This window comes from Punica granatum, chromosome 3 (genome assembly GCF_007655135.1).
Source record: "Punica granatum isolate Tunisia-2019 chromosome 3, ASM765513v2, whole genome shotgun sequence".
Taxonomy (NCBI): Eukaryota; Viridiplantae; Streptophyta; class Magnoliopsida; order Myrtales; family Lythraceae; genus Punica; species Punica granatum.
The window spans coordinates 5,621,352-5,647,583 of NC_045129.1; the positions used below are offsets into that span (position 1 = coordinate 5,621,352).

The 26,232-nt window shown below is 38.8% G+C and overlaps 4 protein-coding genes across 9 annotated transcripts; 3 read left to right on the top strand and 1 right to left on the bottom strand.

Moving 5' to 3' along the window:
- Positions 1 to 2,437: 2,437 nt before the first annotated feature.
- Positions 2,438 to 5,630, top strand: LOC116199970 (O-fucosyltransferase 36-like). The gene is made up of 3 exons (XM_031530587.1): positions 2,438 to 4,001; positions 4,398 to 4,647; positions 5,164 to 5,630. Exons 1-3 carry the CDS (start codon positions 2,719 to 2,721, stop codon positions 5,338 to 5,340), a joined length of 1,710 nt encoding a protein of 569 aa, XP_031386447.1. The 5' UTR covers positions 2,438 to 2,718; the 3' UTR covers positions 5,341 to 5,630.
- Positions 5,631 to 5,959: 329 nt separating this feature from the next.
- LOC116199971 (uncharacterized protein C23H3.12c) lies at positions 5,960 to 8,333 on the top strand. Of its 5 annotated transcripts, none has more exons than XR_004155637.1 (8): positions 5,960 to 6,409; positions 6,550 to 6,614; positions 6,695 to 6,793; positions 6,975 to 7,022; positions 7,377 to 7,446; positions 7,571 to 7,704; positions 7,822 to 7,941; positions 8,062 to 8,333. XR_004155637.1 is itself a non-coding variant. In XM_031530589.1 (8 exons), exons 1-8 carry the CDS (start codon positions 6,206 to 6,208, stop codon positions 8,194 to 8,196), a joined length of 813 nt encoding a protein of 270 aa, XP_031386449.1. In that variant the 5' UTR covers positions 5,961 to 6,205; the 3' UTR covers positions 8,197 to 8,328. The 5 variants fall into 5 exon arrangements, 3 of the variants coding, with proteins under 3 accessions (XP_031386449.1, XP_031386450.1, XP_031386448.1); XR_004155636.1 differs by having other exon boundaries at positions 5,961 to 6,409; positions 8,053 to 8,192; XM_031530589.1 differs by having other exon boundaries at positions 5,961 to 6,409; positions 7,571 to 7,642; positions 8,062 to 8,328.
- Positions 8,334 to 9,865: 1,532 nt separating this feature from the next.
- On the top strand, positions 9,866 to 19,244 carry LOC116198752 (tetratricopeptide repeat protein 27-like). Of its 2 annotated transcripts, none has more exons than XM_031528981.1 (22): positions 9,866 to 10,103; positions 10,340 to 10,774; positions 10,886 to 11,027; positions 12,253 to 12,584; positions 12,840 to 12,921; positions 13,013 to 13,328; positions 13,587 to 13,645; positions 14,027 to 14,116; positions 14,678 to 14,769; positions 14,992 to 15,090; positions 15,190 to 15,267; positions 15,399 to 15,483; positions 16,042 to 16,100; positions 16,202 to 16,271; positions 16,388 to 16,479; positions 16,678 to 16,740; positions 16,854 to 16,920; positions 17,244 to 17,477; positions 17,676 to 17,792; positions 17,968 to 18,120; positions 18,580 to 18,739; positions 18,987 to 19,244. In XM_031528981.1, exons 2-21 carry the CDS (start codon positions 10,359 to 10,361, stop codon positions 18,673 to 18,675), a joined length of 2,742 nt encoding a protein of 913 aa, XP_031384841.1. In that variant the 5' UTR covers positions 9,866 to 10,103; positions 10,340 to 10,358; the 3' UTR covers positions 18,676 to 18,739; positions 18,987 to 19,244. The 2 variants fall into 2 exon arrangements, with proteins under 2 accessions (XP_031384841.1, XP_031384840.1); XM_031528980.1 differs by having other exon boundaries at positions 9,896 to 10,103; positions 10,349 to 10,774.
- Positions 19,245 to 19,432: 188 nt separating this feature from the next.
- On the bottom strand, positions 19,433 to 25,888 carry LOC116198753 (protein STRUBBELIG-RECEPTOR FAMILY 6). The gene is made up of 16 exons (XM_031528982.1): positions 25,482 to 25,888; positions 24,170 to 24,302; positions 23,920 to 23,991; positions 23,762 to 23,827; positions 23,607 to 23,678; positions 23,419 to 23,490; positions 23,205 to 23,276; positions 23,059 to 23,124; positions 22,906 to 22,968; positions 22,261 to 22,568; positions 21,330 to 21,613; positions 20,954 to 21,225; positions 20,615 to 20,747; positions 20,294 to 20,430; positions 20,045 to 20,201; positions 19,433 to 19,805 (listed from the first exon to the last, which is right to left on the bottom strand). Exons 1-16 carry the CDS (start codon positions 25,603 to 25,605, stop codon positions 19,668 to 19,670), a joined length of 2,169 nt encoding a protein of 722 aa, XP_031384842.1. The 5' UTR covers positions 25,606 to 25,888; the 3' UTR covers positions 19,433 to 19,667.
- Between the last annotated feature and the right edge of the window lie 344 nt (positions 25,889 to 26,232).

The window sequence follows — 26,232 nt, forward strand, 5'->3', positions numbered from 1 at the left end:
TGCGAGTCTTCCCAGCATTTTTCTCTCTCGAAAGGGTGTTCTTAGCTAGAAAGTCATAGGCTGCTCTGGAAAGTTTTGGGAAGAAACGATTGAGCCTTAAAATGCAAAAGTTTTGAGGCCCTACTTCAATTTCCACCCCCAGAGTTTTGCATCCTTATCAATCTGCTCCTTACGGTTGCACTTGGCACACTTTGCTGATCTCTAAGTCAGAACAGAAACAGACACAATTAGACGGGATACATTCGCTTGCTAACGACGTTTGTACAGACGATCTGTTCGTGTCGACAATAGTCATGGAATAAGTCAAGCTGAGATCGATTAACGGATTATGAAGCATATAAAAATGGACTTTTCAAACAATATACGAGGAAACGGAATAGAAAAGGCAAATTGCGGGAGGCAAATTGAAAGGAATCAAATTCTTAGGCATGAAGGAAGCCACGTACCAACTTTGCATGCCTCCCTTCCTGTCCTTCGGTGACATCAGCTTCTGAACTCTTCCGTGCCCATTCTCGAGGGAAGGAGAACATTACTTTCCTTTTGAATATTTATTGGTGCGTTTGATTTCAAAATTAAAATAATTTTAATTTTAATTGTGAAAAATAATAAATAATTATATAGTGTGTTGAGTTAAAGTTAAAGTAAAAAAATTTTACTTGAAAAATATGTATTTTTGTTGTGTAGTGTGTTGAATTAAAGTTAAAGTTAAAATTTTTGTGATTTTAACTGCGAAACCAAACGAAGCGTATAATTTAACCAAATTATGAACTAACAAGCCGACGGGACGGAGCGGTTATTGGGCATGACTAGAAATCATGTGGGCTCTGCCCAAGCAGGTTCGATTCCTGCAGCTCACATTTCTCCTTTTTCCGATCCAGCATTGCTCTATCAAGGACATACCATGATGAGATGAGGGGATGACCATTCTCCTTGAAACAACAATAGCTGCTATTCGGTTTTTTAACTCGAAAAATTTACGTTTTAAAAAGGATCACGTCTTATTCCCTAATTGCGGATCCTGCACTTGCCCCTGGTTTCTATTTCTACCATTGGATTCTTTTCGTCATCATTTTGTTTTCAATTCAATTTCCATCCTAGGTACGTAAATGGTGACTAGTGAAAAGAGACATATGACATTGAAAGTGACTGACGTCGAAGGAGGACCACATGTCAGTATGTTACTTTGTTCTCAAGACACGAAGGAACCTCCCAGTGGGCCCAATCGAAAAAGGCAGCCCAACCACATATTGTAATCAAGACTAGTTCTTCATTTAGAAATGATTAGTATTATTAAGTGCTACTCGCCAGTGGAACGAGTGACAGTTGGGCCGGTCAGCCGTCCGTTTCTCCCACCGACAGCTTCTCCAACCTTCATCATCAATCTTCCCTTCATTCCTAGGCTTCCTCCATTTTCTTCTCTTTTTTTTTCTTTTGTTTTTTTTTTCAAACGATAATGAGTGATCCCCGTTGATATTCAATTAGATATATCGCTCCACTGCAAAAGCGGTCCAAATAAAAATAATTGAATACATTGCTTGACTCGCTAGGTGAACAACAAAGAAAAATAAACTTGAAAATCACATCGTTTAACAACATTACAATTATAACAAGTGTCCCTGAAATCAATAATCCCGGTTTCTCCATTTTCAAAATAACTATATATCACTCTCTATAGAACATAGGACATACTCACAATATTATATGTTTGACTTTCAATTTCACAAAAAGAAAAAAAAACATATATATTTTCAAAAAATTCATATTATTAGTTTTTTTGTTAGTAGTGTTTAATTCGTTCGACCTCTAATGAGAAAATAACAAAAAGAAATCATAGTATATAAACAAATAGCATGGGAAAATTAGAAAGAAAAATATGAAGTTGTTGTTCTTGCACGCTAAAAGTATGGTCGAAATTCATCATTTTTACTTTTTACCAATTTTTAAAGCTGATTTGGGTCCTCTTTTATTAAAATGAACTATATCGATCAGCCATAAATCTATTTTCTTCCCTATGAGTTTTAGTCCTAATGTGTACTATGGAAGAAAATGTTTAACTCTTGGGTTTTCAATCTATTATTTATGTCTTGCAGTAATTTTTTTTTATAAATAGCTTCACGATGGTTAAATAAGTCGATGAATAGAAAAAATAATGTGTATTACATACTCTTTGCTTAAAATTAGAGGAAATAAATTTGATTTTCATTAATGGAATTATTATACAACCTTTTGTATTTCTTTTATTTTCTAGCATGTGCTTCTCTATTCTATTCATGGACATTCTTGTATTAATAAAAATTTTAAAAATTTAGTATAATCTTCATTTTGCCGCCTGATAATTCCACATTTTTCATAATTTATATAAAAGAAAAAAGTCTACATTTTTCACGATTGATATTAAACCAAAAAAAAAAAGTTTTTTTTCGTAGTCTTCTTCTTCTTCTCTCTGTCTCTCTCCAATAGATCTCAGATTCTTCTTCTTCCTCGTCACTCCTCACTTCTCACGGAGGAAGAAGGAGCTGTCTGTCTGTCTGTGAGATCATCCCGCCACCCTCATAAAAAGATCCGACCTTTCACCCTCTCCCTGTAATTCCTCCCATTTCCATTGCAGACCCAATTCTCCACTTCCTTCAATTCAATATCATCACTGAGGAAAATTTCTCCTGGACTGCATTGCGGGGTCTCTAGGGTTTCCCCGCAATCCGCCGGAGTCGGACGGACATGGACCGAGACCCCTTGTCCTCCGACGAGGAGGACGACCGCCAAACTCTTATTCACCAGAATGACACCAAACCCAGCTCCACCCCTCCCCGCAGATCCCATTCCGCATTCGACGTCGAAGACTTCCCCTCCCGGGTCCCCATTCGCCGGTTCAATATCTCCCTCAAGCGACGGTACCTCATGGCGATTGTGCTCCCGCTCCTGATCGTGGTCCTTTACCTCTTCACCGACATCCGCAGCATCTTCGCTTCGAAGTTCCCGACGTTAAAGCTCGGGTCTCTCGACAATCGCATGAGGGAGTCCGAGCTCCGGGCTCTGTATTTGTTGAAGCAGCAGCAGCTGGGTCTTCTGGCAATGTGGAATCGGACGTTAGGTCCCTCGGCTAGTCAAAATTCTAGCTTGAGTGGTGCGAATTCGAGTGAAGCCAAACAGAATGATCGGTTCTTGGAGGATTACAGGTCTGCTGTGCTCAGGCAGATTTCTTTGAATAAGGAAATTCAGGATGTTCTGTTATTGCCGCATCAATCGGGGAATTCGTCGCTGGAGATAGGTGGCAGTGACTCGGGCGACCCGAGCTTCAGTGGGTTAGGTTTGGATAGATGTAAGAAGGTGGATCAGAGGTTTTCGGAGAGAAAGACCATTGAGTGGAAGCCGAAATCGGATAAGTTCTTGTTCGCGATTTGTCTGTCAGGTCAAATGTCGAACCACCTGATCTGCCTTGAGAAGCACATGTTCTTCGCGGCCCTGCTTAACAGGGTTCTGGTCATTCCTAGCTCAAAAGTAGATTACCAGTACAACAGGGTGTTGGACATTGATCATATAAACCAATGCTTGGGAAGGAAGGTTGTTATGACATTCGAGGATTTCTCAGACATTAAGAAGAACCACTTACACATCGATCGGTTCATCTGTTATTTCTCGTTGCCGCAGCATTGTTATGTGGACGTTGACCATGTTAAGAAGTTGAAGGGGTTGGGGATCTCGATGGGGAAGCTCGAGTCTCCTTGGGTTGAGGATGTGAAGAAGCCCAATAAGAGGACGATTCAGGATGTTCAGGCGAAGTTCTCGTCTAATGATGATGTTATCGCTATCGGAGATGTTTTCTTTGCTGATGTGGAGCAAGAGCTGGTGATGCAGCCCGGTGGCCCACTTGCTCACAAGTGCAAGACTTTAATCGAACCCAGTCGGCTTATAATGCTCACTGCGCAGCGGTTCATTCAGACGTTCTTGGGGAAGGATTATGCTGCTCTCCATTTTCGGAGACATGGGTTTTTGAAGTTCTGGTGCGTTGTTATATTTATTCAATGCGTTCTAGATCAACTGCAAAGGACGATACCTGCATTTTCTTTTAGTTATAGCAGGGAATAATTTCTCAGAGTTCCATGGCATGTGCAGAAGATTTTGGTCGTATCACTGGTTCACAAAACAGGACTTGTCTTCAATTTCTTGGAGCACTCATCCAATAATTGGGCTTATAATCAGCGTGTTGACTGTGCTACAATGATCATTGGATTTTAGAACTGAGAAGCAGAGAAGTAGAACTTGTCTCAAATTGATGCCCGGACGTCCTATATAAAGATGCATTCTGCTTCAATTATTATTTTATTTTGTATTATGTGGTAGCTACTTGTGATCTGTTCTGCTTAGACTTATATAACGATTTTTGCTTATTCATGCAGCAATGTTAAAAGCCCAAGTTGTTTCTACCCAATTCCTCAAGCTGCTGACTGCATTAGCCGGCTGGTTGAGAAGGCTAATACACCGGTCATATACCTTTCCACGGATGCAGCAGAAAGTGAAACTGGTCTGCTTCAGTCACTGATTGTGGCGAATGGTAGGGTTGTGCCCCTGGTGAAGCGACCTGCTCGTAATTCGGCTGAGAAATGGGACGCTTTGTTGTATAGGCATGGCCTTGATGGAGACTCCCAGGTGAGAACAAATGGTTTCTTTTCTTAGTTTTCCCTTCTTCTTTATGGATAGTATGTAGTGGAGCGTTGGACTAGTTTCTAACCCACGCATCTCATACTAAGAGCCAATATGTCCAGCTATTTATGCATGAGGAAGAGTGAAGCATAGTAATATATCAGTTTTAAATCCAAGAAACCCAGAGAAATACGGATCTGTTGCCTCGTTCATGTTAATACGGGCTGATGATCTTCGTAAAGGATAAGAGTAGATACTAGATATGCTTCTAAAATTTCGCGCTCGAGGTCTGGGATATCCTGGGTATGATTTGGATTGCAACCTTGGAATGATTCTTAAATCAGCATCTCTCAGGTCCTTGTAGTGCTTTACTGGAGGGATTCTGCGATCTACCGAAATTTTCTTCTCCGCTCTCTATTACACATTTTCTTTGAACCTTGTTTTGTGTTTTATGTATGAACGTCAATAATCCTCCATACAATCAATCTCATGAAGTGTGCTGGTTGCCTTTAATGTTTGAAGGTGGAAGCTATGCTAGACAAGACGATCTGTGCCATGTCTACCGTCTTCATTGGAGCATCAGGTTCGACGTTCACTGAGGATATACTTCGGCTACGGAAAGACTGGGGATCAGCCTCTGTCTGCGACGGATACCTCTGCCAAGGAGAAGAACCGAGCTTCATAGCAGACAACGAGTGAAAAATTCGGAATCAGCTCAGCAGAATTTTAAGATCTGCTATCACAGTTAGTCGCGCCGCTGTTCCTGACCAAAATCTCATTGCCTGCAGATAGATGAGCTAAAAACTTGGTACTCTGGTGTATGATAGTGTCATTCATATTCTGTGCATAATTTTTTTTATCCATTTCATTCTTTTCCTGTTTCCAGCCGGGAGACTGGTTCTACTCGAACTCTTCGATGCGGCTTTCGGGTTCTCATGAAGTTTTACCTAGAAACAGATATAAAAAATAAACAGTATTCCTTCTTATTATTACCAGTTTCACCTATTTACACTCACGAACTACTAGTGATCTTCGTAACACATTGCACCTATGCTACATGTAATCCAAAATCTCAATGAACCATCCTATAATCTCCATATTAGCATGCGATTTCGAGCCATTTATCATGAGAACCGTATAAATGGCCAACGAGGTTGTGTTCGAGATTCAACCTGACTAAAATCATCACGCCAATATGCGAAGCAGAGGTTGTCATGGGATTCAAGCAAAGGGTGCAATTGGTTCACATCGGAAAGTTTGGGGTGCAGAAAATAATTTGACAACTCCTTTCATAGGGCAACTGAAGGCATTCGGGGCTTTAAAACTCGCGCCGCTTCCCCCGAGCGCTCTCTCCCTCTCTCTCGTGTTTCGTTGCAGCTTCCTCCATTGCCACAGCACGGGAGCTCTCTCTCTCTCTCTGAAGCTTCCCTTGATCACTGAGAATCGATTCGATCCCAACGGATTCTGCTCGGAATCTCTCGTCTCACAGCAGGAGATTCACATTCGATTCTTCCAACTTGTCCTTTCTCTCACACTCTCTCCTCTCTTCTGGGAATCAAGAATCATGAGAGCGAGATTGGTGGTGTTCCCGGTCAAAGGGAGGAACTGGTGCTTCAGCAGGTCTGTCGACACGTCCTCCTCAGCTGCCGCCGACTCCGCCTCTGCTCACACTCCGTCTGGCCTGAGGGAGCTCTGTACTAAGATTTCCAACAACTCCGATCCCAAGCAATCCAATGCCGAGCTCCTCATCGACTTCGTCTCCAATAAGGTTCCCACTGATTTACCATTCCTTCGCTCGCGGAATAAACCTTATCTATGTGTTGATGGATGGAGATGAGACTATCTTGAATGAAAAGTCTCATGATTCGGAACATGCCATTCTTGCATTTTCTTTTCTGGTCCGTGTAGATGAATAGAGCTTGGATGGGTTTGGAGAAGGCACCTGAGGGGACTTTCAAGAACAAGATTCACGGGTATCCGATATTAAGAGATTCTTTTGCTGCTTGCTCTTTATTTGATACGGGTTGTATGCGTAAATGGTCTTGAATTTTAGGTTGGGGTTGCGGCTTTTGGCGCGGGTCAAACCATCGGAAATGTTCTTAAAATCCATAACTAAGGAGGTTTCAAGTGTTGAGATCACCTACCCACCAAGGTCGAGTCCTTCTCTACATTGATATGTTTGAGGAAGTGGAGTCAATTGCCTGACCTCAACGCAGCTCACTCGGCGAGCGGGGGAATTGTTCATTTTGTTCAGTCTTGGAAGAATGTTGGTCAGTTAATTTAGATATGTCTTGTTCTCTCCGGGTACTCTAACCGTTTTGCTGTCTCTGCAGCTTAAATGCAAGGCTTGTACGCCGAAGGTTGCGACATGTGGCCAAGAGGTAGCATCTCTTCTCTCTTTTTTCTTCTTTCATTTTAACCCTCTGGAATTTGGTATAGCTTCAAAATTATCAAACCGAAATGATTTTGTGTTTGTACTGAGCTCTGTATGGTCTTGAAGTTGGACTTTTATGTTTACTCTTAGGTCTTGATAGATGGGGAGAGTGGCCATATTTGCAGACTTTAACGTTCACATTAAACTGGAATTAGCTAATTTGATGATAAATGCGTAAATTATGATGAAAGCATGGCACGATGAAGAGATCATATCATCACTATTGGACCTTGTATTCATTTATACTGATTTTTTCTTTTTGAAAATGCTTATATTCATTCATACTGATTTTGTTGGTCAGGGGAACTATTATCCACAGGAAATACTTCTACGGTTCGGTTTCTTTGCTTCCGCTGACAACTGCATTTACTGTACGTATGTATTTGATTTACGATTCAACTCCTATCTTATATCTTCATTTTGTGTCACATGACTTGATTCTGATAGTGAAAAGCGTAACACTCATTTTTTTATTTTGCTTTATTTGTTTTTCAGGTTTTACCTCTGCCTAACATCCCATTCTTTTGGATTCTATTCCGTACTTATTCTCACTGGCGTGCTCTACAGGTGCTTATGCTTTGCAATGTTTTTCACTTGCCTAGGAGGAGCCGGGCATCGCATGTCATGCAGTAATCGATTTTACCAGCATATATCATATCATAAAAATGAAAAAAAACTCCTTTTGTTGATCATATAGCTGTATAACATCTATGCATTCCAATTCTTGTGATGTGATTGATGTTCAGGGAAGCGAGAAGCTCCTTGAACTTGTGTCAGATTCTTCTGCTGCGAATGTAAATGAAGGGGAACACGAGCATGATAAGCTTAAGGATGCAATCCCCGATCGCTTTGTTTCATCTACATGGGTAAGCTTTGATTCTTTTGCAACCTATCCATCTTTTCTTCGTGGTACATTAGCTATAGTCTTCGGAAGATCTACCTTATCTGAAAATTCACTTCGATAAATTATGTTATAGGTACTGCAGCCATCAGAGCAACTCGAGGGACTAATTCAGCATGACGATGGAGACGATGGTCTTAGTAAATCAACAATATCAACGATCTGCAAGACTTTCAATTTGAATGCTATTGATGCCTTGAAGTACAGAAATTCGATGTAGCTACCGATACGATATCCTTCTTCTTTTCCAACAACTCTGTAGAAATTTGTTGGCATTTTCAGAGAAAGAAATGTGATTGAATTAGTTCACCTCTTTTCTTTACTTTTAATGCGGACCTGAAGTCATTCTGAATCTGACGTAGTAACTGGCAGATTGGTCCTAGTATTTTCTTCGTTCGCAAAATTAGGTGTTTTGGATGCTGCCGCCACCACTAACATTCCTCTAGATGCTGGACCGGACTTTGTCCGGGCTAGATCGCCAAGGCAGATGACCCTATTTTCATGTCTTTATTTATCTTATCGTAAGACTGACCTTGGTTCTCAAAAACTGCTCCAAACATTCATAAAGGTCCTTATGCTTTAGACCAAATTTGGTATAAATCGTAGAGGCCAAACTTTAATGATGCGTTTGGTTTTAAAATAGAATTTTAAAATCAGAATTTGATTTTGAAAAAGAGTGGTATAAATGGGATTCACCATTTGACTTTGTATGAGTTATTTTGTTTTGTTGTGAAAAAATAGTGGTATAAATAGTGTCCACTCTTTGACTTTGGTTATTTTGTTTTGTTGTGGGTAAAATTAAGTTACAGTAAGATTTTAAAATTTTACTATGAAACCAAACAAGTCCTAAGCGAACGAGGCTTTACACATGATGGTGGTAGCCAATCGCTTATCCAAATCATGTCCATCTAGTCGAATCTTCACAGAATGCGTAAGTTTTGCATTTTGACTGTTGATTAGAGAATAAAGATTTTTTTTTATTACAAGGGAGTCCAACTGAGTAACAAACTCGGAACTTTTTGGTGACCAACCAAGAATAAAGGTATGCGCTAATGCGCTACGCTCTCTTCTAATGATAATGATGAATTATTAAGTATGGCCTCTCAATTAGGTGACGAGGAGGTCTTTGTCGCTAACCCATAACTAGATGTTAACGCATACGGGAATTTGGCGTAAATATGATTTGACTTTATATTCTCCAAAGTTATCATAATATCAATAATTAAAAAAATGCATAAACATTATGATATATATATACACACACAAAAATATATATTCATATGTAGAGAGAGGGTCTGGTGAATTGGCCGGAAAGAATGGAGAGATTTTAGAAGAAACACATGTGGTCGACAAAATTAACTTTATATGCTTAATTTGTGAAAAATAGTTTTATTTATAGGAATTCTAGTATGAAGACAATTAAAGTGTACGAAGAACATTTTATACCTCGAGATGCCTTTTCAAGTTCTTGAGTAATATTTTTTTTCAATAAAACTTTTTAATTTGTGTACAAATGACTTGGACCAATAATATCTAATTCATTGATTTTAGTCCAATTAAAAAAAATTATGATCAAATACATTTAACCAAATACACAATTCTCATTTGAAGAATTAATTTTTCCGAACAACTTAGAAGACAATTAACCGCAATCTGAGAGTCTTCAAAAAATGAGTTTTCATAAGTGATTGTCGGCTTTTATATATTATAATAGATAGATTGATACCGCCCACGCCCTAGTAATTTTCAGGTGGAGGTATGGGTGGGACAGATTCAAAAAGTGTGGGGGAGAAATTGAAATTTCAAAAGTAAATGGTCTTAACGTGGAAACAATGTAGACGATAGGGACTGAAAAGGGACAAGCATCAAACTTTGAGGGGCAGATTGAATCGACTTTCCTCTTTCCCGGGTACTCTCTAGCTCTGCCGCTCCTGCTTCACCGCCCGCCACCGCCAGAAGCTTTCTCTCTGCTCCACGGTCTCTCTCCATAGCCATCCTCACAGTCGTGTTTATTCTCCCTCTTCCATCCCTCTTCGACTCCATTGAACAGTATCAGCTACCGGGAGGAGCTCAAGGTCAAGTCTTTTGGGGAATCAACTTCCCGAGCTGTCCTCCAATTTCAGACAGGTTCTTGCTGAACTTTTTCCATCAAAGTTTGGATTTTTCTTGAATTAATGAGTCTTTTGGAATGCTTAAGGAATTGGGTCATTGTTGGTTCTTGCCGAGGTTAAATGTTCTTCGTGTTCTTATCGAGTTTTAAGAGTTCTTAAGGGGTTTTGGCTTTCTGCTTCTGTCCTGTTTCAAGCTCCAATTTTTTTTTTCCCCTGTTATAATTGTATTTGCTGCATTCTGTTGATCCTTAGTAACTGCAGACTAATCCCTATGTCGGTTTCGGAATCTTTACGAGATGAACTAGAGTTCCTCCGAGGATACGAGCTTCGTCTTCTTCGTTGCACGTTTCCTCCGCAGCCTTCCGATGCTCAGGATGATTCCCCGCTTTCGTGTCAAAATCAGCATATCCATGTCCTGATTGATCAACTCCTGAATTCCATCGAGGCTGGGAACTACCAAGGGGCTCTTACCTCTGATGGGGTCCGTCAAGCCTTTGGGCTCTCCGCCACTGGCTGGGCCGACTCCGTAGATTCTGCGGACAATGTCTACTCTGAGTTGCAAGAACGAGTTGAGCGGTTTTTGGTGCATGATTCTGCAGATGAAGTGGACAGGGTTCACAGGGCAATTCTTGTAATGTCTGTGGCAATAGCAGCACTTTTTGAGTTCAGTCAGTGTAACATGACCGGGTCAGTTTTAGTATTTACTTCCTGGCTCTTTGAATTGTAGCAGCAGGGATTCATCGGCATCGTTCAACGAAAATGATTTTACTTTTCTGAGGCTGCATTTTTATCGTTCAGACCTTTGAAGGAGCTGCCTAGGTGTCCTCTGCCGTCAGAAGCTGGAAACAAGAACAATGAATACAGGGAATGGGACAACTGGGCATGCAATCAGCTCATGTCTGCGGGATCTGATTTGCTTGGAAAGTTCTGTCATCTCCAGGTATTAAAGTTTTTAATTTTATCCTCATTGGTAGAGTATTTTCTCATTGGACATGTAGGTATTACAGTTGTGTAGCTTTCATGATTGTTTAATATTTTTATTAATTAGTGTAGGACTTGATAATGAGTCTCACCATTTTCTTTTTTGATCAATAATGAAAAAGTTTTTAATCTTGGTGGCACCAAGGAGTTGTGACCAATTTCTGTGAGGATGTAAAAGAAGTATCTTGTGTTGAAAAAACCACTGATCAATTAAGAAAGATTTGGCCTGAAAGAAATTTGAGAATAATACCTTCACTATACAATCTAGTCTGAAATTGCAGAATTTCAAAACTGAAAGCTTTCAACTACTTTAGTAGAATATCGGCAGCTGGATCAGAATCCTCTTCTGAACAGCTTTCTAAGCCTTAAGTAGAGTTTTAGAATTGAGATGATGATTTTATTCGTAGCGTTGATTTGGTAGGTTCATGTACCTCAGCTGGTCTTAGATAACTGTCGCACTTTACTTGGATCATGCTTCATACGATTGGATAGGAATAGGATAAAATGGAATGTCCTACAAAATGCCCAGTTTATATGGTATTTTGTTGCAAATAATTTCCATTACTTCGCACTAAATGTGTCATGATATCAGATGGATTCTGTTATTTTCTAGATATCAATTCCTTACAAGCATTTGATTTTTTTACAACTTGTGGATCATTTCCCTAGTGTGAGTTTATTATTTTTTAATTATTTTGAAGACTTCATTCAGAGGCAAATTAAGCAATATTTTGTATAGGAATCGTTGCAATTTTGAATCATGGTTTTGCGAAACATGTTTGTATAATGATTTTCTCTCTCTTATTCTGTTTTTTTTTTTTGGTTCTTATTTATTCATTATGTGACTGGTCTTTGAGTTCTTCAGATAACTATTATAATGTCATAGTTGTTTTAGGTTAATTTTGTAAGATAGTTTTTTCCTAATTAAATTAAATGTTGTCCTAGACAATTTACTTTTGCATACGGTAAGGGCCTTCCAGTTACACTTCACATACTGTACGTGTAATTACTTTTGGTTTTTTGCTTTTTATTCGTATTTCTTCGTACTTGGGATTCAAAAAACCAGTTTCAGGTCAATATACAAATGGTATTCTTAAATGTTCGTCACTAATTGATACAACAAAGTCTAGTAGTTTCTAGTTCTAAACAATTCTGCTGACTCAAAGTTGCTTTCTTTTTGCCAGTATATAGTTTATGCTAAGATATTGCTTATGAAGATAAGAGACTTGTTATCTCAAGGACACATCTCTTCATCAGATTCACTTCAAAGCATATCGTGGTGGTTGGCTAGAGTCATACTCCTACAGCAGAGGATAATGGATGAGCGCTCTTCTTTTTTATTTGATTTATTGCAAGTATTTATGGGTGAAAGCTTGTATAATTTTGGCACTCTAGAGAGAGTATCGAGTTATTGGGGTTCCAAGCTGTTTAAGGAAGAGATCTCAGCAATTGTATCAATGGTCCATCTAGAAGCAGGTATAGGAGAATATACTTATGGAAGAACTGACTCTTGTAGGTGAGTTATGTGCTGCTATATATTGTCATTCTTTATGATCAAAGTAGTATGGATGTTTGTTCTGTTTCTGTTATGTACTTTCTCGTGTTGCAACTAATATTATTCGTGTATAAATTCCACAGCAGCAAAGCTATTTTTCTTAAGGTCTTTTAGTGGAGATTATCAGTGATTTCAGCATTATAGTATTTGTAGAGTTAATTCTTGTGATGACTTCTGTATTTGATTTGTTTAATGAGATCTCTTTTTTGATAAAAGGAAAAAGTTCGATTCAGCTGAAATGGCTGCTGGACTTCAGCTCTCTGTTACAGGGGTTCTAGGCTTCCGAACTGCAAATCAGGTGAATAATTTTAAGTTTGCTCTTTGTGACTGTTGTTATCAAGTCTCTTATGAAAGTTACATTGATGATGAGATTACGGGCCCTGTTTTAGGTGGAAGCCAAGGCACAGAGGGTACTCAATACAAATGGAAGCTTATCAGATAATATTGATGAATCGATCTCGATGAACCCTAAGATCACAAGTAATGGTTCAAGCATTGCTGAAAACAATATTCAACCGCTTCATGAGGCATCAGACATATTGATGACTCCAAAATTGTTGGATAAGAATGAAAATGCTAAAAGCATACCGCATGACGTTAACGATGGTCGGACCAGGCCTAGGTCTTTAGAATCAATTCAACAGGCTGTTGTCCTGGCAAAATGCCTTCTAATTGAGAAGAGCTCTCGACAAGATGACCTGCAGAGTAAGTCTGTTATATGAGATTCAGTTTTAATTTCTCTTTGATGAATAATGCTACCTCCTTGTAGCTACTAAATGATGCATCTCTTTCTTAACAAGCCTCTAGTTGGCAGAAATTAATTCTTGAAAGCTTGATTCTCTGCCTCCAAAGGGTCTATGTGATTCTTCTCTTTGGGATACTGCAGCAGGAACATGAAGACTTCATACATATGAATCTACTGGGTCATTCTCTTTCTAAATTCACTCTTATGCCTTTTTGCAGGGTGGGATATGGCTCCATACATCGAGGCAATTGATTCTCAGCAATCTGTGTACTTTGCTGTAAGTATAAAGTTACCCAATGGCATATTTTCTTGTGGTTCTGCTTGCATCTTTTCATGAATCCTACTTTCTGTCACACATCACACTGTAATTAGTTTAAATTGATCTTTCATGTGAAGATGGAGGTGATGATATTTTTTCCATTATAATACTTGTATGACTGCCTTTGATGGGATTAGTACTGGTTGTGGTCCAGTGGTTTTAAAACAAAAGTGATTCATTTCAAATCTACTTAAATAATGTTATTTTGGCATGTCTCTCATTAGGAATTTAATTCATCTTATTTGAAGGGAGTGCCACCAGATTTGTGTTAATTTATCCAGAATGATACGAGTATAGTCATGTGGTTCTTTAAACCATAACCATTTACCACTATTTCAGATCCAGTCCTTCTGTGACATATTGCGTATCCGGTGGGAGTCAACTCGTAACCGCACAAAGGAGCGTGCTTTATTGATGATGGATAATCTGGTATGAACATCTGTTATTAGAATTTTTTTCTTCGTTGGAATTCAAACTCGATTGCAGGCTCATGAATGGCTCAAACCTAGAAAGGATTAGAGGGACTATTCCTTACTGTAGATTTCTTTTGATTTAAGCTTATTTGCTAGAGTGGGTAGACCTCTCAGCTAATGATGGCCTTTGAAAATTGTCAAAGCTGATTTTTCATTTTCTTTTTCCCCTTGCCTGTAAAATGGTACTCTTGTAGCTTTCATTGCTCTTTTTTTTTTAAAAAACTTTCCTCAATTACATTATATTCATGATATGTGTGATTTTTGCACTTTCTGATCATCCTATTTGTGCTCTTCTTCTTCAGTTGAATTGTCTCCACGTTGAAGTCAACCATGTCTTGCTTTTGCTCATCATGCATACTTTAAAATGTTCTGCTAATTTTAGTTGATATATATATATATATATATATACACATAATCATTTCTAATCTTCAGGTCATTTGTTATTGTTAGTTACAATTCCTTCTTAGGTCTAGCATATTTATTTGGACCTCAGTGCAACTGTGTCTTACTATTTCAGGTTAAGACCATCTACGAGCCTTCTCCAGATGTGGCTCAAAGAATGTTCTATAGCTTTGGGGTATATCTCCCTAGTGTTCCTGCCCTAAGGAAGTAAGACTTCAAGATTTCTGAATTATAGATAGCAATATAACTATTTGATTGTTTTGGATTTTATTTTATTTTACTCTTTTTTTTTTTTTCTTTTTTTGCTTTACATGATAGTACCGTTTGGTATTGACTATAACATTTCATACGACCCTTTCAACCTGATCATAGAAACTTTTCTTGTGAACATTATTTCTTGATAAGATGCCTTCTGTAACTTGAATTCAGGGAATATGGTGAACTACTAGTACGCTGTGGTTTGATAGGGGAGGCAGTCAAAATTTTTGAGGAGCTAGAGTTATGGGACAGCCTCATTTTCTGCTATCGGTATGTTTGAGATTGTTGGCCATTTTGCCGTTTTGCACGGATCACTTGTTGGCTATTGTCACATATATCTATTATATGGTCGACTGATTGAATTTGCAGGTTATTGGAGAAGAAAGCAGCAGCTGTTGATCTCATTAAAACACGACTCTCTGTCACACCCAATGACCCCAGGTTATGGTATGTCTGCTAATTTCTCTGATTTGCTCTTAACACCTTTGACATTTCCATTTTAGGCCATTGTCCTTTTGTTTATCAAATTCTATGCATACCCACAGTTTGAGTCTTTGGTGCTGATTTGTGGGATTTAGGTGTTCACTGGGGGATGTTACAAATGATGATGCTTGCTACAAGAAGGCTTTGGAAGTCTCTAACAACAAATCTGCTCGAGCTATGGTAATAGACTATGGTTATTCTGTCAATTTAATCTTCAACCTATTATCTTGATTTTACTTTTGAAAAGATAAAGGTTAATATGTATGACTATTGACTGATATCGTATAATACAGAGATGCACTGAATGGAGTAGAGGTGGTCATGATTATATAATATACATATGTATATACCCCTTACTCTTGAGTATTGTTTCTGGTTGAATAAATTGTAGAAACCATACATTGCTAGCATTCAAGTAGCATAAGTGCCTCTGACCAGGACAATTTTGAACCCGCAAAGGATACAAATAACTAAGGAAAGAAAATTTGCGATTGTTGTAGCTGTTGTCCAGTAAATTCTCAATACTAACATTTTGCTCAAGTGAAATTTGACTTTTTTCTTGGATTTTACTCATAGCTTGATGTAATGTAAATAGCTACTCAGCCATCCATTGATAATATGTTGCGATATTATGTGCATTATATTTCTGAAGTGAATTACCAAACTCGTCGGTGTACATCTACCATGAGATAACCATGGATAATAACTGAATCCTTTGTTGATTTTTCCCCCCCGCAGAGGTCTCTTGCCCGGAGTGCATATAACAGAGGGGAGTATGAGGAATCTATGATCCTATGGTATTCTTAATGATTGATATGTTTTGCAAGTTCACGAGTGTTTGATGCCCTATCTCTCATGTTTCATTTAGTCATGAGTGCTCTATCTTGTAATGTTTTAGGGAATCAGCCATGGCCTTGAATTCTTTGTACCCAGATGGGTGGTTCGCACTTGGGGCCGCTGCTCTGAAGGTGATTATTTTTTCTGGTTTTGGTAATAACTAGATTTTTATGTTGCGTAGAAGTTTGCAATTGTTGTTTTATCTTGGCTTGATGTTCATAGGAGTTTATCTATTAATTTGATGTAGGCGAGGAATATTGAAAAGGCTGTGGATGGATTTACTCGAGCAGTTCAACTTGATCCTGAGAATGGGGAAGCTTGGAACAATATTGCTTGCTTGTTAGCGTTTCCCACCCTGCGAGCTTTTCTTTATTATTTCAGTAACTTTTTTCTTTGACCATCAGAGTATATAATCTGAAGTTTTTGCCTTAGAGATATTTGGTATTATGCTTTTTATGCCGGTAATCATCTCGGGAACTCTGTCAGAGCAGCTAATTTCTCTATTTGATAAATGTGTACTTTTTTATGACTCTGCAGGCACATGATCAAAAAGAAAAGCAAAGAGTCATTTATTGCATTCAAGGAGGCCTTGAAGTTTAAGTTCAGTTCTTTCCATCTTTTCCTTTCTCCTAAACAAACTTGTGTTATCTGTTTTTATGAAGTCAAAACAGATGTCTAAAGATATATTGGACCAACTTTGATTTTGGTGACAGACGAAACAGCTGGCAATTGTGGGAAAACTTCAGCCAAGTTGCCTTCGACGTTGGCAATATCAGTCAGGTACTGATGATTGAAATGTAGCTTTCAATTGCTTTGCAAGATGCTGAGAACAGAACAACTGGCCAATTCCACTGGAAAACCCGCCATGTTTTCTGGTCTAGTTCTTGCAAATGCAGGCTCAAATGCACAAGTGTAATGAACTGATGGTCAAGTCATGGACCAGCCTAAACCAGCTAGTCCTTCCAACCGAAAAGCACCCAATAAATGAACGTCGATTCAGCCTGTTCGATGTCCAGTTGTGTCTAAAAACCTGTTGCAAGTACTAATATGTAACTTTTCTGTTCACATTAATTTATTTATATTATCTTGTTGGGTTCTTTTAGGCTATGGAAGCTGTCAAGATGGTTTTGGATATCACAAGCTGTAAAAAAGTTGATATCGACTTACTACAGAAAATCACAGAAGAGCTGGAGAAGAGGGCTGCTGATTCAGGAGACCAAAAGGAAGATGCTGATTTTCATTCAGATTCTATGGGTGAATCATGTGCTCAACCCCTGGGTGGAAAATCACGAGAAACTGAGCAGTTGGTGGAAACTCTAGGAAAAATTTTGCAGCAGGTATACTGAACTTTTTAGCACTTACGGTTCATTCGTCCTCCCATTTCTTTGTATTCTTGTTCTTTATCGTAAGAAGATATGTTACATCAAAGGTTTCGAAACCATGGACACCAAACTCCTGCCAGTTCAAGCTTGTAACAACAATTTGCTGCTTAACGCGATCTGTATCTTCATAAGGTTCCTGCAATTTTTTGTCAGATAATTCGAAGTGGGAGCCAAGCGGATATATGGGGCTTGTATGCAAGATGGCACAAGATGAAAGGAGATCTTTCCATGTGTGCTGAAGCCCTTCTGAAGCAAGTTAGATCATATCAGGTATGTGCTTTATATGGTTGTCTCCAAACGACAATATGCAAATTTCCCCGTGCTTTAAGATGTGTAGTCCCTAGTTACTTTTCTAATTGATGTCCTGTCTTTGTTTATCCATGTATCTTTCTTGCCACTGTTGTAGTTGATTTCAGGAAATGATCTCTTTCTATTTCTCTCTCAGGGTTCTGATGTGTGGAGAGATGGAGAACGATTTAAAAGGTTCGCTCGTGTTTCTTTAGAGCTATGCAAGGTTTACATGGAAATATCATCCTCAACAGGAAGTCGCAAGGAACTCTTTTCGGCGGAGATGCACTTAAAGAATACCGTTAAGCAGGCAAGCCGCTATACTCTTTCATGTAAACAAGTGAAGAAAGACAGCCTTACAACGCATTTACTCTGGAGAGACTTTTCATCTCTACTTTATATTAATTTCTGTAAGAAAAATAAAGGAAACGCGTTATAGATGATTTCTGCAGATATAATTTTTGAAATTAAAAAAAAAAGTAGAAAAATGAGAGAACAATAATAAGCGGTTCTTCAAAACCTACATAAAAACAGAAAGTAAAAATCCACTCTCTCATTGGAAATTAGTTTTTATATTTGAGTTTGAGAAACATTTTTGTAAATTGTCCAAAGTTGGGAAAATTTTATGAGAGTAGTATAAACATATTCTTACTGGATGAGATCCATTGTTAGAAAATAATGCGTAGACATATTTGCATAAAATAATGGATGATGGGAATTAAAGATCATCTGTTGTCTTGGCTATTTATGCGTTTTGTCATTACTTCAGGCTGTGAACTTCACCGATACTGAAGAATTCAGGGATCTTCAGTCTTGCCTCAGCGAAGTGCAAAAGAAACTTGAATTATGGGGTCCTGCTGCTTAATTACTTTTAACTGGCCACAAGGCATGCGACTCTGGTCACAATCGTATCATACCGAAACTGCCAGGTGTTTCAGATGTTTCCTTTTGAAGCTTTTGATAAATTATTTGCATACTTCCTTGTGCCTTTATTTCTTGACCTAGAGGTCCGTTACCGCGCATCTTTTCTCCAATATGTAATTTGCATATTCTACTGTAGTCATATTATTTAACTACTACTCGGATGTTGGATTATTTATATCGGGGTTGTGCATGCATATTTGTGCTTTACTAACATTGCATCTAATCGCTTCATTTCAATTCTTACCATACTAGGAATTTGCTGCCGCTCGAGGAACTTGAAGATTTAGAAACGGATTGGTTCTGAATGACAGATTGGTGTGACCGGACCTACAATCTTTCAGTACCTGGCAGCATCGATGTTTTCCAATACCTGCGTAGCTGCTGTATCAGGCAGCATCGATGTTTTGGATTGGGAAATCCCTGTTCCTCAAAGTTTTGTATGTTATTGTACTATAACTGTTAATTGATCTTTTCATAGGTGAAAAGCGAAGTTACTATTACATTTGTGTTCTGCTGTCTTGTTTTGGGACATAAGGCATTCATTCAGCAACAAATTTAAAAGGTCAACTGAACAAACCATAAATTGGTAAAAAGTGTTTCAGATTATGGTTTGCTGTGTATTAATCAAATCATCTCACCAACCAAAATTAAAATTAGAAAAAAAATAAAAGAAAAGGAGCAAATGAAAAATACAGGGAAGCAAAGAAACAAGAACTAGCTCACCGATGTATAAGATATTAACAAGCAGTGTACCAAGCTGATCTTCATCTCATATAGTACAGCCAACAGTGAAGGTAAAGGTGGAGAGAGCGAAAATAAATAAATGGGACCGTGCTTAATGTTTTGATGACGAACTTCTCCAAGGCTCCTTGAATCTTCATCATGAGATAAGACTGACAGTCGGATTCCATAGCCACAGATAGCGGTGATCTTCTACATGTCGAGATCATCAGACTGTTGGGCCGCCCTCTGGTCATTTCCGAATGTCCTCTTGCTCATGTTAGAACGTTGGACCAGACGGACCAGTGCCTGAACTACTTCGGACATCGGTGGTCGGAATTCCGGTTCAGCCTGCATCGGGATAGACAAGGAAAAACCATTTTGAGAATGGCATCAAAACAATGAAAGAGCTACTTAGAGATGCTCTCTCTGAAAGAGTTCAACTCCATTCTCCTTCACGATGTGAAAGTGTAAAGAATTAAGGCATAGGCAGTTCCTATTGCATGAAAGGTATCCGTAATTTTCGTCCAAAAAATCCTCGATCAAAGCTGATGGCAAGAACTAAAGAGCTAACCAGACTAAGAAACTACCTGGACACAAAGGGCAATGACGTCGGCAAATCGGGAGAGAGACTTCACGGGGTAGAGCCCCTTGAGGTCCGGATCAACCATCTTAGAGAGAGCATCAATATCGTGGAGCTGTGGAGTTGCCCAGCGGACCAAAGATTGCTCGGATCTAGGCCTTGAGCTGAGAAACAAAATTGGGACAATTAAACTAACCAGCAAATCATTTAATCTAGAGAGAGCAAGACAATGAGATTTTATCAATGTGGATTTTACCTGTCAAATGGTTTACGTCCAGTGAGGAGCTCCAGCATTACCACTCCAAAACTGTAAACATCACTTTTTAGTGTATATTGCCCTGACATTGTAACCTCAGGAGCGCTGTATCCCAACCCCGCATTTTGGCTTAATGCCTACATTATGAAAAATGGAAATTTAAATAAAGGGCATGAAATATTTGCCACTTATGATAATGAGAACTGGAAAATTAGTAACCTAGTCCTGAGAGGACTTCTCCGACTGGAAGCGTTAACTCTGTGAATTAAGGAGACATACGAGAAGCAGAAACATTTTCACGCTGGAAATATAAAAGTTCACCTGTTCCGCATTTGGAAGGAAACTTGCCAATCCAGAGTCTGACAGGTGAGGATTGAGCTCCGAATCCAACAAAATGTTCGCCGACTTAATATTTTTGTGGACAATTGATGGGGAGCAAACCTCATGCAGGTACCTTAAAATGCACAGCGAGAATGAGAATTCCAGCAAGAACAAACAATTGTTAGGTGTGTATATCTGATTTGTCAAAAATTATGTGCTTACGATTGAACCACTAACTTTAACAGGAAAGCTGAGCCACCATGCAGTGCCAAAATGTTTTCCATTCCTATTTTCTATTAAGTAATGGCTTTTGGCATCTTATTATATCCAGGAACTTACTCTAAAGCTCGTGCTGTTCCAAGAGCAATTTTGACTCTGGTATTCCAAGTCAGTGGCTTGCTATACTCATCTGATAGGTGGAAGAAGTCGTACAGAGATCCATTCTTATGGAACTCGTATATTAGAATATGCTGCCCATGCTCCGCACAGTAACCCACCAACTCCGTCACATTCGTATGATGCAGTTCAGATATGTTTGAAACCATTTCTGGAAATTCATCTGAAAATTCACTTGGAATTGCAGATGAATCTAATTTCTTCACAGCAACCACCTGATTCATATTTGAAGGAAAACCCGGAGAGAGGAATTATATGAATAAGGTCAAATATTACGATGGAGAAGAGATGAAAAGATAGCAAGTAAATAAGGAAGCACCTTGCCATCATCAAAGTGCGCTCGGTAAACTCGCCCAAAAGTCCCCTCTCCAAGAAGGTTCTCAATGCCGAAGCTTCCAGTAGCCATTTGCAAATCTGCTACAGAGTATGATGTCACGTTCACAGGAATCTTTACAGGTTTCTTCACTACGACAGGCTTCTTTGGAAAGTCCTCTTCATCAAATGACTTGTGACGATCGATCGGGGGTGGCTTGAGAGTTATCGAAGCTGATGTATCAAATGTCTTTGTATTGATTGCAGGAGCTGTTTGCACAGACTTCATCTCTGCTTATTCAGGGCAAAATTTAGAGGTAAATAAGATCAGCTCTAGAGAAATGCTTATCAACTATTAAAAACTATTAAGGAAGCTAATGTAGGGTTAATTTTGGCATGAAGAATTTCAGAGTTTTCTATTTCCAAAGAGGAATACATATGATAATTCCCATGTTATCTGGCTTCGAGGAAACAATTACAAGATTCCCGTAGAAAATGTTCTCTGAAGTGAACCTTGCACGTTCTTGCCGTTGTTTTCTTTGCTTTATAAGAAAAGGAAAACGAAAATGAAGAGAAATCTGATAAAAATCAAGAGCTCTCTAGAATGAAGGAACATGAGCAAATGTTAAGAACAGGAATTGCTAGTATTAAAAACACCCTACCACCTTCCAAGTAGTGGGATAGGAACATGAATTGATGTAGGTGATCATGGCATATAATTTGTTCGCACTGAAATCCAGAAGTGAAAAATTCGAGGCACTACTATAAGACTTAAGCAGGGAGAATAACCATCTAAAAATTCATTCAGACATCGATAATGCAAATTCCCAGATGAAACCCGATACGCACTAAAATTAGTATCGCAGCAGCAAAATGAAGCACAAGAAGGACAAATCATTATTCTACAAGCTACCTGGTAATAAAATTTCTATGATTACCGTGCATGTCATTAGAAGCAAGTGGAGCAAGAGGCTGATTGTCAAACTTTTCTATATCAGGCGATGACCTTTTGGATCTTCTCTTCACAAGGAAGAAAGCAATAATCCCCCCAACGACCAAGAGGGAAATAATGATTCCAGCAATTCCACCACCACCTATTCCTGACTTTTTACCGCCGCCACCATTATCACTATCAGAGGGGCTGTTATTACTCCCCGATCTATGATTTCGGTTCGACTTGGTGATTGGTGGAGTGCCAGGTGGCGGAGGGGGTGCAGGGCCTGAGCTGAATGAGTTGCCATCTCTCCTGTCATCAAAACCCAGAAGGTTAAGGAAGATTATTTTCAGTTAGAAATGTTAAACCCACAGCCAATTCTTCTAAATGCCTAGACCATAGGGTGGAGATGCGGCATTATTATTTGGCTTATTCAGTAATCCTCTTGTCTGTAGCCTGCAAGTTCGATTAAGGTTCGATAATTTGTTAACTGAAACATGGGAGTCGAACAAGGAAGATAGAACCTCAAGATTCAAAATCTAAACCTATATTAGAGCCACTGCGAACTCATCTATCAGTTTCAGCTTGCAGATCTTGGCTTCATATGTGTTACACTTAACAAATAGAGACTAACAAAGCAGATTCTTACTGCAAATGAATGCCCTTCAGCTGTTCAGGAATCCACCCTGTGAAATGATTGTTTGCAATGTTCCTGATAGGGAAACATGAAACTGTAAAAGACCAAACTTTAAGAAGCTAGATAAGCCCATTATGGAGTTGTAATTTGTTTACTGTTACTCACAGAGTATCAAGGGGAAGATTTGCAAGGACATTGATATCTCCAGAAAATTGGTTGTTTTGCAAGTACCTACATAAACAATCAGAACATTGTATATCAAGAATTATATACTCATCAAAATTTAATTAATAAACTTGTTCAGCACTTACATAGTTGTCATGCTCGAAAGAGAGCTGAAACTACGGGGGAGGTTGCCCGTCAGAGAGTTAAAGGAGAGATCCCTACAACAAGGAATATTATGCTTTAGTAGTACATCAGAAAATTTTACTGATGTGACAATCAACAGTTCCATTAAACCAAAATAGAATAGTCACATGAAATTAAAATTAATAGTTCTGTCACAAATGAAGCAGGAGATCTCACAATGTGGAGAGTGATGTAAGCTGGCTAAACATATCATTCAGTTGGTTCTGAAGCTGATTGTGTCCGAGGTTTCTATGCTTGGACAAAAGAAAATATTGTCAGTACAGTAAGAATCCCTTTTCCTTATCAATCTGACTCTCCAATTTGCCACAGATTGTGCAAAAATGTGTTGCCATAAGTCCACTTACAGGTACTTGAGAGAAGTCATCTGAGAAATAGAATACGGGATATCTCCATTGAAGTTGTTATTGGCAAGATTCCTGCAAAGTAAATGGCATTAATGCAGCGCATGAAGGTATTGAAACAGAGAAACATTAAAAAATGGGCAGCATGGGTAGCTTACAGTCTTTGGACACTAGGAGGGAGTGAGTAAGGAATCTGCCCAGCAAGATTGTTATTACTGACGTCTCTGCAGCCAAAAAGAAGAATGTCCTTTTCAATATATATCGCATCTTAAACAGTATAAAAGAATTACGTAGGAAAGGGGTCCATATATCTTACAACTCAGTTAGTGATGTCAAACTTCCAAGCTGGAAACCAATTGATCCAGTCAGTCCGAGGCCTGGCAATTTTCTGGTAAAACAAGACAGAAATAAGAGTTAGAGATAAGCGTGCGATGCTCGTGGCTCCTGAAGAAGGTTCCGTTCAGGTTTCTCCCTTTGCTGCATATATATATCTTCAACGAAAACAACCTATCGTGTTGGTCATATTATAAATTTTAACGATACTATAGGCAGGGTTCAGAGATTACATTTGTGTTACTCGGGAGTTCGAGCAAGTAATGCCTTTCCAAGACTCGCCACACGGATCACCACCATTTGCGATCCATTTGGTTAGCTGAGCAGCATTATTTAAACTGCTATACATGTTCCACAACGCTGAAGCTGCTCATAGCAACCATCAAAGTAGAAGAAATGATAAGCAGTAAGTCCATCAAATCTTTTCTACTTTGACACTTAAAAAACAAGACGTTACTAGACCGTGTTGTAACTGCAGAGACGAACTTGCATATGCAACAACAATAATGACTCCAGCAATGTATATGATGATGTCATTGATCAATAAAGAAGTGCCTCAATTAGAAGAACGCAAAAACAGAAAACATGAAAACTGAGAAAGCTTGGACCTGTAAATGTTCTATGTTCCTCTTCTTTTTTTTTGTTTTCTTCAATGTTTTTGTACATTTGGAAGGACATAGAAACAAAGAGTGTTCATGAATAGCAAGCATTTCGCTGGAGTAGCATTCTTATGGCAGGAAGAGGACTAATTAGCTCATATCTTAAAGGACAACACAGCTGAGAAGTTAAGGATGTTCACGTTTGTTTTTACACATTTGGAAGGGCATAAGATGTGTTCAACAATATCAAGCATTTCAATGGACTAGGTTTGTTATGGTGGGAAGAGAAATTTGGATGTTCATATTTTTGGTTTAGACGAATTCACATTGCAATGCGCCTGTAAAGATGATTACTGGAAAAGAAGAGAATTTAGCCTTTATAGCCAGAAAGCAAAGGCAATGACCGCACATGACAATAATCAATAACATCATGCAGGTTCCATCCACCATTACCACGATCAAACAGCCTCTAATTTCCAGCAAAGATGATTAAGATAGTAAAAGCTTCCAGTCCAATACAAGTGTTCAGGAACTGGGCAGCTGCCCATTCATTACATAATTTGAAAAGCAACAAAATGGAGATTTTTTTTTTCCGTCCAATTTTCCAAGACAGACTACCATCAGGAAGAGAAGTAGAACTTGTCAGAATCAAAATACCAAATTACTCCACAAGACACCTCAACTACTGCTTCTACAGCTACCACACATCACACATGGAATCCCAATCTCTCATCACTGTCAAGAACATCAGATATGTCATACTGGGTATTGACATCACCCAAGAACTGTTCACAGTTCTCACTCCATCAAAACGAGAAGTGACCCAGAAAAGCCCATCAAGAGGAGCACAAACAAAAAGGATTAAAATCAAGAACACAGATTTGGATAAAAGGAACACAGAGCTCAGAAAGAAAAGCAAAGGGGGTGAGCAGAGCCAAATGCTGACCATCAGATTGATCTGTGGCTCCCCTGACGGGAGTGAGCAGACAGCTCAGAATGCAGAGCCCTAGCAAGACCACCATTACCGCCTCCTCCTCCTTCGTCCTCCTCCTCCGACCACTCTCCACCATCTCTCTCTCTCTCTCTCTAGATTTTCTCTCTCCTCCAAATCTGTCAACACCCAGAGAGAGAACTAAAAAGGGGCAGAAATTCACCAGCTTTCGGACCCCTTCTTCTTCTTCTTCTTCTTCTTCTTCTTCTTTTTTTCCCCTGATTTATTTATTATTATTATTGTTAATGCTGGATTTTATACTTGTTCATCCATGCCAAGCAAAGCTGGCATGCACGAATAGCTAGAAGAATCCAAAGCCACACACAGAGACACAGAAAGCTCTAATTTTTACACCGATCCCTTTCCCTTTACCCCCATTGTCTTCTCATATATACTTCCCCCCCGTCACCGTTCACTCCCCCATTTTAACCTCGGCCAACGTCTAACAACACACCTCACGACATCGTCGTCCAACGTTAATAAATCTTGTGTAGATTCGGTGTCTGAATCTTCATAAACAAAATATTCACTGCATCCCATGTTCAGCCAAAAAAATTAGAAAAGGTAAAATTTTATTTGGATATAAGTGAAAAGGTCAAATTTTTATCACTCTAGAAGGAAAATAAAGAAAATTTGATTATTAAAGGTCTGTTTGGTAATAGATTTAAATTTCAAAATTTAATTCCATTCCCATTAAAATAGGTAA